Raw genomic sequence first — 11110 nt, 5'->3', positions numbered from 1 at the left:
TCAGGGACAATCCCCAAATCACAGCAGAACATGGGGTTCATGATGCACTTTTGTGAACTGAAATAAGAACTTCGAAGGCTGAGATGTAACAGTTACATAATATACTGTAAAAATGACCCTCTTCATCTTGGAATTTGAGCTGTTTCTGAATTATCTGTCCCTAGGGGCAGGCTGAAAAACCTTGCAATCCACTGATAAGGATGCAATAAAGGTCCAGAACTAATCTCCACATTCCTAATAATAGGGGTCAGTCTAGAAGAGGCTCAGAGGAGGAGAAAACATTTACTTTTGTGATGACTGGTGCTGATGGGTTGGTATCAGTTCCCATATGAACATGACTGGAGTGGCAGTCACAACTGTACATCCAGTGCTGAGAACATGTGTTGGAATGGGACATTACAGAGCTGATTGTTTTTGGTAGAAGGAAGAGAAGGATCTCTCTGAATCATCCCCTGCATTCCTTAGGAAGAGATATGGTAGGGTTTGGACTCACTGGAATTACCATCCTCAGGATCTGAGTCCATAGCTTTCTTCATAAGGAGGGATGAAATCAACAAGGAAAGTCAGAAAACCAGAATTTTATTCTATAAAAGAATAAATCTTTGAAGTCATAAGTAAAAGCTTTCTCTTAAGAACTGCCTAAGAGAATCTCACATTTGAGCCAGTGGCAAATAAGAGAAGCTGACTGGAATATACCTGGTACACACCACTTGTTCCAAGTGTGAGAAAGGTTGTAGTAGGAATCATGCCCTAGGTGTACCATTAAGATAAAAAGTCTTTAGACAATGTATTTATCTGCAACTGAAAAACAGAGTCCTGCACAGACTAAAATGTTAGGAAAAGGAGGAGGTACAAGCCCATTGTATCGCACAGAAAAACAAGGTACAGATGTTAGGTGACTTGATCATTTGTATAAAACACAGATGACACATATAAGATTCTCAAAACACTGCCTAGAACTAGATTACACAACTATTTATCTTAGTGTTTATTGCTATCCACAAACCTTTCTGATTTGTTGGCTCTGACCAAGTGCGTGCTGCGTGATGGTATTTTGTTTTGATTGTGGAGCATGCATCTGAGGTGCTGTCTGCACCAGGCCAGAGGAAGAAATAGGAGCAGGTATTTGTGATGGGGTCTGTATTCCAGCTTGTGACTGAGCCTAAAGGATGAAGATAAAATATTTGAATTATTTGTATCTCACACTAAGTTACATCATGTAAAAATCTAATGCACACCTTATGCAGAACAGCAGTAACATGTATTCTGGGAAGGATGAGTGGGAACTGTACAGGAAACCAAACTGTTACTGTGTTTGGTACTGGGGAGTTCCCAGCTAAAAGGTGATGTTTATTTTGCCAACAGTTTAAGACAAAGACAAACTGGAGAGAGCCCAGTGGAAATGCTAAAAATAACAGGGCACAGAGAGAGCAGATATCAGTAAGAAAGGACTATAAGAACTGGCTTGAGTAATCAGAAGACAAAACTGATAATGCAAGAAAAAGGTTGCTTTTAAGACCACAGTAATTTTTCATGGCCAGTGAAAGGCAAGAAGTGTGTCCAACTCATTAAAAACAATTTTAAGTGATAGTGGAAAACTTTCTGGAGTACAGATGAAGTAAAATACCAGGACAAGCTGCTTAAGGTTGTGACAGAATTCTAGCAGGATTTTAGAACAATTCATGTGGAGATCTGGGTGTATAACTCCTAGGAACAGTTCTTGCACTGCAGACTGGGGCCCATCCTCACCAGAATTTTCAGCCCCTCATAAAGGTTGCTGGATGTGCTGCTGCACAGGCTTGCAGCAAGCCTAGGCCCACAGCATGCACAACAGCCAGGGACACACTGCAGCTGGAGGAATACTTTGCTGCCATGATGGGTGGCAGGGGATGTTCCAACAATGCCAGTGGGAAGTGCATTACTGCTTAATTCTACCATTCTTAGTTCAGACCAACAGGTTACATTGATTCAGCTGGGTCAGATTACTCCTATACCTCTGTATTTATAGCCTGTCTTGGTTTATGCTGTATTTATTCACTACCCATAATCAGCCTAGAAATAATATTTGCACAACCATGGTTTCTTTTTCCAAGTCCACAGGAGAGTTCAATATATTGAAGCATCACCACACAGTAGGTAGTTCACATATGTTTTGCAAACAGGGCTGTCTCAAAGTACTGAGACTGTAGCTCTCTATGACAATTTGCAGCTAACAAAATGATGGTATATGCTCCTTTAAATCAAATTGTGCATGGAAGCAGTACATGGTAAGGCAATTGCTTTTCAGGAAAGAGTATCTAGGAACAAAAGTTGCAAAGAAACAAGTATTAGAAGTAGGTATTACAAGATCAGCTCAAGCTTTTGTACTGTTTGCCTTAAGCAGAAGCAGGCTAAGCCTGAGTTTTAAGTTAATCTTACAAGCAGCACACGTACCTATTTACACTAAGTTATGAAATACTGCCATGCAGGTTACATGATAAAAAAAAATAGAAACACCCTTACCTGCAACTTGATATTTCCAACTGGTAACTGCACTGCAGTAGCAGCATTCGGTCCCTGGATAGACAGTGGGAGGAGCAGCTGGGCAGTTCCTTGGGTAGTTAATAAAGCTTGAGGCTGGGCAACAACTGCAGTTTGAGGCTGCCTCTGTGGGCTAACATAAAACTGAGAAATGGCATTCTGAGGTTCAGCTTTGGCCACAGGTATCTCCTGTTTGATAACAACCGCCTTTTTGGCAACTGGATTCTGGCCAGCGGTGTACACGGGCTGTCCTAAGGAATGGCTGGCCACAGGGACAGATTGACTGGTACTGGAGCAGTCAGCAGGGGCAGTTTCATCTTTGACAGCAGCACTGAACTGCTTCTGTTCCAAAGCAGCTGAGTTACCAAAAGTCTGAGACTGTTGCTGTTGTCCCCTTTTTTCAACCTCAAGTTGCATTTTCAATACTTCCACAAGTTTTTGCTCTTGTTCCAGTTTTCTTTTGAGCTCTTCAATTTGTTTTTCTTTTTCTTGAAGCTTGCGGTCCTTTTCTGCTACATCAAACTCCATGGTTGAGATGCTGCCACTGCTGCGATTCTGATTGTCCTCGTTTGTACTTGCCCTCAGGGGTGAAGTACTCAGGAACTGGGATGGTGACATCATGGTCATTTCTGGGAAAGTGTCTGCCATACTCGTGTCATCTGTGCTTAGACTGGACTGTTCAGAGGGAGAGGGAGATATAGGCAGGGGAGAGCTGATGTTTTCAGTATTTCCTGCTTTGCTGCCAGCTGCAGTAGATGTTTTTTCTGGAGGGAAGCTGGATATCGTATTAGCCACTGGTTTATTTACTGTTGCAACAGGAAATGCCACAGTCACTTCCCCAGTGTTCCCTGTGGCCCCACTAGAAGTGGTCACTGTCACAGAGGTACTTGTAGCAACCCCATTGTTGTTAAGATCTTGATAGGTTTTCAGACGCTCAATAAGGTCTGTTTTTGTTCCAGACACTGGTAATCCCCTCAGTTTCAACTCCATTTTAAGCTCTGCTACCTGAAATAAAATAAAATAAACAAAACACTATAATAAAAAAGGAAAATATTACAACTTACTGATATGCATTCTTATTACATCTTAATAATGAAAATTATTTTCATTCCCATATTTGCTAGTTATTAAACCTCTGGGTTCTGATAGCATGCATTATCTATGAGCACATTGCCATGACCTCCTACTTACTTCAGTGTTTAAGTTGCCAAAATCTTAGCAGTGTTCAGTTGTACAGTGAATAGTAGCAAACTGATGATGTTTTTTCATAAATATTCAACATGGAAAAATGCACCTACAGCTCCAGTTCTGAGCTAAAAACATCTGTAGCAAACCAGCAGACAATGGCAGCAGTGCAGATAAAAGCAGTGAGCAGCACGCTGAGCCCCTTTGTTACACCATCAGGACAGACAGATCTGTTTCTGAGAAACTTTATCAGGTCAGCTGATGATTTAATAGACCCATCAAACACAAAAGGCTCTCTTGCTAATTAGCACCCAAACAGTCACCCTATGTGCCATCTGTGTTTCCTTTACAAAAACAGTATAAGCAGTCACAATTACTTTCTGACAGAAAAACGTTCTCATTTTTTTCCAATAAGCTTACAGACAAAGTAAAGTGCAAGTGTATTGAGTGCAAATTGATTCTATGCTTCAAAATATCAGTTAAAGAAAAGCAGTCCCAAAGAATGACTTCTGTTTATCAGAAACATGCACCACAGCTAACTGCAGAGCTGGGGCTCCCTGCATATCAGAGCTACCTCGAATAGAACAAAAGGCAGTGACCCCAGTAGTATTTCAGTACTCAGCCAGCCTAGAATATAAGTTGGAGGTATTTTTGATTTGGAAATGATGAAAAGTTCACAGCAATACATTTTACATCTCTAAAACCCACAGCAATTTTATGTTAAATAACTCCCTAGCCAATGACTATCAGCTGTTTCCCCCAGTCTGGTACTCTCTGTACTTGAGAGTGTGTTCTAATTCTTCTCTTTTTCAACAATTCATTTCTGAACTCAGAACTGATTTAGCTGATTCAGTGGTAAAACCACTACCAGCAGGTCTGCAAGGAAGGCTTATGTTAGTGTTACCAGATCAGCAGGAATACCAATAAATTGTGCCAAGAAATATAAAAGTGAACAGCTTTAATCACTGCAAAGCACAATTCTGGGTATTAACTTAAATATCTTCACAAGTTTTTAGTTAAAAATGTAAAGACTGGAAAACTGATTTCAAATGCTGTGGTTTGAATTGCATTTTATAGACTTATTTCATATTAAAAGATTTGCTTTAACTTAGGAGAATATATTACCATCTTGAGAATCCAATATTCTGAAATTTCTTCTTTTTATCCCTTCAAAGCTAAAGGAATCCTCCCTCCCACCCCTCACAAACCTTGGTAAAGGCAGAGAGAAAGGAATTAATTGCCCACTAGATGTCCCTATGCTGCTGCTGAAGTCTGGCACATTCCTACAGCTGCTGAATCCTAAACCCCCACAAACTGCTTCAGATTTGTCTTTATTCCTTCTCATGTGTTTCAGAAGGAAGAAGATCCTATGCAATGCCCTCATAGTGCAACCTGAACAGTCTACACAGTTAGCTAGAACTTAAAGAAATTTTGGAATTTAGCATTCATCTTCAGATGTGTTAAACTCTGGTAAGAAGATCTTTTCTGTTCTCTCTTTACAGTCTTATTTCTGTTTCTATTTATAGCAGTGACCTCTCAGAGTATGTTTTTATTAGGGCATCTTCTAATTTATATTGCTTAACTAAACCTCTTCACCTATACACTGAAATTGTCATGAGGAAATTACTGCTCCTGTGTTTAAATCTGCCTGAGCTGAAAAACCTCACAGCTTACCCAAGGTGTCACAGTGAGGGACCATTACAATGTGTCTGAAATTCCTCCTCTTCTAATTCTCTGGGAAAGAAATGTCAGTTCTGGAACATATGCATATGAGGATCAAATATTTCAGTCCAGGAGAGCTGTGTATGACAACTTTGACAACCTTATTCTAACCAATTAGGAGGAAAGGACAGTTTCCATTGGTTCAAATTACCAGGCATATTCTCAACAGTAACAGTTCACAAGTTATGCATTACAGTAATGCACAGGACTGGACAAATCCCTCTTATCTTTTACCTTCAAGTCATCCAAGCTTGAAGGTAGAGGACCTGGTTTCCTGCTAGGAACATTACTGCTCTGTCTTGGTGAGCTGGCAGCTGATGCTGGTGTACTGTTGTTCAGGGTATTCAGTGGTGAATTCCCATTGTTGCTCTGTTTGTCATTCAGTGGCCTTCAAGTAATAGGAAAAAGAGGGACAAGAATGTCAATGCTAAATATATTATGTTTTCAAATCAAGAGGCTGTGATTCTGAATCTCATGTCTGTGAAGATAATGAACAAATTAACTTTTTTTACAAATCTATGCTTAACCTAACACATTACTGTTAAGTATTTTCAGTAAAAACAGACAGGAAAACAGAGAGTACTGTGTTGCTATTTTGGTTTGGTTTTGCAGTTAAGCATACCAGTTTATGCTTCATAGTTTTGATTATTGTCATGGTATCTCCAAAGAACACTATGGACTGCAAACTCTATTTACATCACCAGCCAGGGCAATTAGTCAGTTTTTTTCTGGCATCAGTAACCACCCCCCAGTACTGAACTCTGTGATGCAACCCTTCCATAGATGTCCAATGTTCACACACAGTATGGACTGACAAAAAGCAGTTCACTTTGAAGAGGATGCATTTTTATCAGCTGTACTCAAGAATCTCGTATAAGGATTCTGAAGTAATTGTAAAAAATTAAAAATGCCACATTTACACTAGGTATCATAAGTCAGCTCTTTTATTTTGTTCAGCTGATTTATGAAGAAATGTTTCTGAAATGTCAGTAAATGGAACATAAGAAGCGTGGGCAAGCAGGCAGAAACATCGCCAGCCCAAATGTTAGGATACATGGTAATTATAAATACAACCACAGATGGTAGCTTTAACTTTTCTAGCCTCACTTGCTGAAGAAAAAGAACTCAGTGAAAACTCATTTTAAAAAAACAGCTGAAAGTCAGTTAGAATTTAGGCTTGTGTGACTGTGGCATGCTACACTTTAAGCACTTCTAGGAACAGATTGGTCTTAGATGATGAGAATGAAACTCTGCAGATAGTCAACTTCTTGTTTTGTTATGGGATGCTGGCAACTCTTTAAACATTTCTTTTTTTGACTGTTTCTACCTATAAATCAGTGAGTGTACTTCTCACGGGTAAAAGTGCTGAAGATCAGTACTAATGAGGAACTCATATAAGCATTAGAGATGAGGCTATAAACAACAGACAGATCTTATCAAATCTAAAAACACTGATATGTCTTATTTGTAAATTCAAGAATGTGGCTTGTGAATTCGATGTAAAATAATAAACCCACAGGAATAGTGCATGTCTTTGTTAAAGACATGGTCTGCAAGCTTCTCTCCTGCCTACCTATCTCACATTTGAGTGAAAATGGTATCAAAACTTTCTTGATTTTGAAGAAATGCTTTTGAGTTTCAGATATGCATTTGGTCAGAAAAAAACATCTGACAGGTAAGAAGTTCTGTTTTCATGTCACATAAAAATAACTAGGACCACCTCAAGGCTTCTCAGACCTCAGGGTTATTTTCACAAGAGAACAACCTCACCACCTGTTAAATAAGGCAAATAATACCCACAGTGATGCATAATAGCACTTAAAGTTTTCTTGGGTTCCAGCTGTCTCTTTAATGTTTGCAAACCACGTTTAGTGCTAAAGCCTAAGCCTATAACTGATGTATATGTTTTTTCTTAAAAGGACACAAACAATGCTTCACATACTTCAGCAGTGCAGGTAGAATTGTCTGGTAGTTGTAGTGTTGTTGCTGTTGGCTCAGGATCTGCAGCTGCAAAAACAGTTGCTGCTGTTGTAGCAGACGAGCATAGTTGGAGTCCATCTGTGGCTCATTTTTCTCACCTTTCTGATCAGGTGGAATATACTGATGATACTTCAATTTTTTCACCCTTGGCTTAGGTTCTTTACATTTCTTGCTCCGATGTTTATCATTTGGGTTCTTTGGGTGGCTTTGCTGTTTATGGATGGAAAAGATTGAAACAAAACCACAAAAGATGTCACTTAAAGCAGTTATGCATGGCTCAGAGATGCAGCATACCAGAGCACTTTTACTGTAGAGAGCTGCTGAAAACAATTGTCCTTGAAAACATCCCCAAAGGAACCATCCTTGGAAGGTTAACATACTCCAGGCTGGCTTATCCCCTGCACATGCAGGGGTCATCAAATCACAGTTTGTGAATGGCTTTTTAAAGGTGGCACAGCTAAGGGATTCTACTAGTCATGACCTGTCATTGCAAAGGGGCATTCTTCTTAGCAGCTAAGTTCAGGCCACTTAGCAGTTTGTGGAAGTAAAAGCCAGCATTCTAAATTCCATCTGTAAACATCTGAGGTACTCAGGTCTAGAGTGAAAGCATGGACAGGCACTCCTATAAATTACAGGCAGCAACATCTTCATTAGCAATGCTCAAGTGGTTAAAACTATCTTCCTTTACAAGCTCTTTGAAATTATTCTGAGAGGAAAATTGAAGGCAGTTACCTAATCATACAGAAGGTATCAAAGCAGAAATGCTGTGTTGATCCATGCCTGTTCACTACACAGATAGCCTCTTTTGGGGCACATCTGAATTAAGATCCTGCATTAAGTAAGCTGGTACATATCCAGTGATTTCAAAGGATATAGCCAAATTTATAGTAGAAAATGAGTGCCAGAGGTCATCCTGGTACATTTAACTGAGTTAATTTCACTCAGGTAGCTAAGTAGAAGTCTACATAAATATATTCATTAACACAGCTGAAGACAGTGAAATTACTGAAATAAAACATTATGGACATGTAAAAGAAATCCCTCTCTAACTGTATTTGAAAGGGTTTTCAATGCTGCTGGCTAAGTCAGTGCAGAAAAGAGAATTGAGTATGTTTTGATCTCCAACAAGGATACAGTAACTTCTCCCTCACAATGCATTCTGCTTATACATTAAACCAAATAAGAAAAGAATTGTGGAAAAGGAGCAGTGTGGTTCACCACTTTGGTTACAGGTAGACTATGAATGCAGTGACTCTCTTTCTATTCAGCTATCCTCCATATAAAACTAGATTAGAAGGCAGATAGAAGGTAGAAACTCTGTATTGCAAAAACCTATTGTCCTTATTTCTTAAAAACTTCCATAGCAATGTAATGTACAATTCTGCCCGAAAACTTTTGTCAACTGTACTGTAAGGACCTCTTGGAATAATGAGCTGGTCTCTGGGCTACTGGCTGACCTTAGCACACAAAAACTTTGAGTCACCAGCCCAGAATGCTCCCCTGAACAGCAGCAGCAGTTGTTCTTAGCTACAGGCACTGTAAGGTTACTTGTGCAGTTTTCCATTAAACACAGCCCTGTGTGTTTAGCACACAGATGAAGAACGTTGTCCTCAGGGGCCACAGTTGCAGGTACCCACCTTCACTAAGGTTGGCCCAGGCTTTGCTGCAGATACAGTGGTTGTGGTCAGGGTGGCTGCAGCAGTGGAACGAGTCACGTGCTGTTCGATTGTAGAGGGAGTTTTGAGGAATTCAGGAACTGGAGAGGTTAAAGGTGGATACTAGTATTAAAAAAATATAAGGAAAAAGAGAAACATTAAAAACATCGACCGCCTGAGTAACTGAAAAAATGTGAAAAAGTTAAGACAATTGACTATCACATCAAATTCCCAAAATACTTTTTCGGAGGAATGGTGAAAACAGAACTCCTGTACGTGTGTAAAAGGGCACATTTTGGCACACTTCAAACACAGTAAATAAAATAAAATGGTTTCTTACTTTGACTTCTTAGTTATCTAAGAAAATACTGCTTTATTACTATAAAATTGAGGCCTTCAGTATTTTTTGTTTGTGAAGTCAGATTTCTGTGTATACAAGGAGAATCTCACCACCCAAACAAGTACTGTCAGAAAAGCATTGCTTTGCTAAAGGTCAACCTTCAACAGGCAAACAAACTTCTTGCTTCAGAATGATCACGCAGCAGGACAGAAGGTGTATTTTCACCCTTCCTATGGCATTTTCACAGAACCCCACCTCTGACTGTGCCAGGAGGTGCATTTCTTCTGTATCTTATGCCAGCAGAAGTGTAAACCCAAACTTTGCTCATCTTAAATTTGTTATACCAATTTTTATTGTGCTGAAACTGGTTTCTGATTTTAGGTCTTAAAGAAACCTTATTATTTCCTTCTGATGGTGGTGAATATCCCTCTGATGGAATATAGACTCTACATAAACAGATCTCAGTCCTTGTGCTCCCAGATATACAAAGAAATCTTTATTCTTTTCTCAGAAACAGATTTTTCATTCTCTGATTATCTTCCTGTAACAGTTAACTGTGTTAACAGTTTTCATTAGTCTTTCTTGGATATAAGTAACTGAAAATGTACAGGATATTCCACCTAGAGTCTCACTGTATCCTTACAGTGGCGTTAGCACTTCTACTGGAATCACCTCTTCTGCCAGGCTTGCACTTTTACAGAGGATGTCCACAGGAGCTCCCTGACTCCACTGCTGAACACTGCACCCCAGCTCTCTTCCTCCTCAGTTTTCTCTTGAGTCAAGAGTCCCCAGGTTTCCACATTTCTTTGTCATGGGAAAGAGGGGCATTGTGTATTTTTCATTCCAAGAACTGTTCATTCTATTGGAATTGCATTTCTCTCCTAAAAGCCAAATCAATCAGTTCTTTTTGCATAATAACGATCCAACTGTGGGCTGACTACGCCTTCCTACTTTGTTAGGTGACCTGTTCTTACATCAAGGTTGTTACCGTAACATGAAACCAGAACGTCCCAGGTACCTCCCATAGAGCACTGGTACCAGCTTCCTTTCAGCCCAGGACTTCTCTCTTTCTGTCTCATTTCTGGTAATCTCCATCCTCATTCTCCTAGTGTTTAATATCCTCCAGTAATAAATCCAGCCAGATGACATCAGTTGCACTTCCATTGTTTAAGAAAGCAATTAGATCACCTAGTACAATGCTCCTTTTATAAAAGCCCCTTCTTTATATTCCTATCAGTAAACATCCTTTTTCTTCCAAATTAATTCCAAGACTTGCATCATAATTAAGTCTGACAGGTACTTTCTGTTTCATTTCTTCCTGTACCTTTCCTGTATTTTTCTATGAGAATGTACCACAAAGGACTTAACTTGGTACACATTTTGCAACTCTATGTCCTGGTTCTTTTGTATTTCTGGGATAGCAGTTCCCAAGGTGCCAGTCTGCATGAACAAAGCTCTCTGACTTTTGCTCACAATTAATTTGTAAGAAATTTCCATTTTATCTTCATGTCTCATTTAGACATCCCGCTGTGTTCCCAACCATCAGCTGCCAAGAGGCAACTGTAGCTGCCTTCCCACAACCCAGTAAACTGAATAGTGGGTTTGATCCCTGTGTCTTGCAGCCACACAGAAGAACAGCTCCTGATGCTTGCTTTATTAAATAGCAGATTTACCATGCCCTCCCTGTCACTGAAACACTGTGCACGTG

The 11110-nt window shown here is 39.7% G+C and overlaps 1 protein-coding gene across 5 annotated transcripts in view; it reads right to left on the bottom strand.

Annotated features, from left to right (window-relative positions):
- Positions 1–11110, bottom strand: part of MRTFB (myocardin related transcription factor B) — a 67305-nt gene that overhangs the window by 10388 nt on the left and 45807 nt on the right. For 4 of the 5 annotated variants that reach the window (XM_054516621.1, XM_036392565.2, XM_054516622.1 and 1 more), the window contains 5 exons: positions 9045–9185; positions 7370–7617; positions 5662–5815; positions 2503–3525; positions 1007–1162 (listed from right to left, as the gene is read on the bottom strand). In XM_054516621.1, coding sequence (XP_054372596.1) covers positions 1007–1162; positions 2503–3525; positions 5662–5815; positions 7370–7617; positions 9045–9185 — 1722 coding nt within the window. The remainder of the gene's footprint in view (positions 1–1006; positions 1163–2502; positions 3526–5661; positions 5816–7369; positions 7618–9044; positions 9186–11110) is intronic. The other variant, XM_036392562.2, reaches the window with a different exon arrangement.

This window comes from Molothrus ater, chromosome 16 (assembly GCF_012460135.2).
Source record: "Molothrus ater isolate BHLD 08-10-18 breed brown headed cowbird chromosome 16, BPBGC_Mater_1.1, whole genome shotgun sequence".
NCBI lineage: Eukaryota > Metazoa > Chordata > Aves > Passeriformes > Icteridae > Molothrus > Molothrus ater.
Note: the sequence above shows the minus strand (reverse complement) of the source record. Positions and strands in the feature narration are given on the sequence as shown.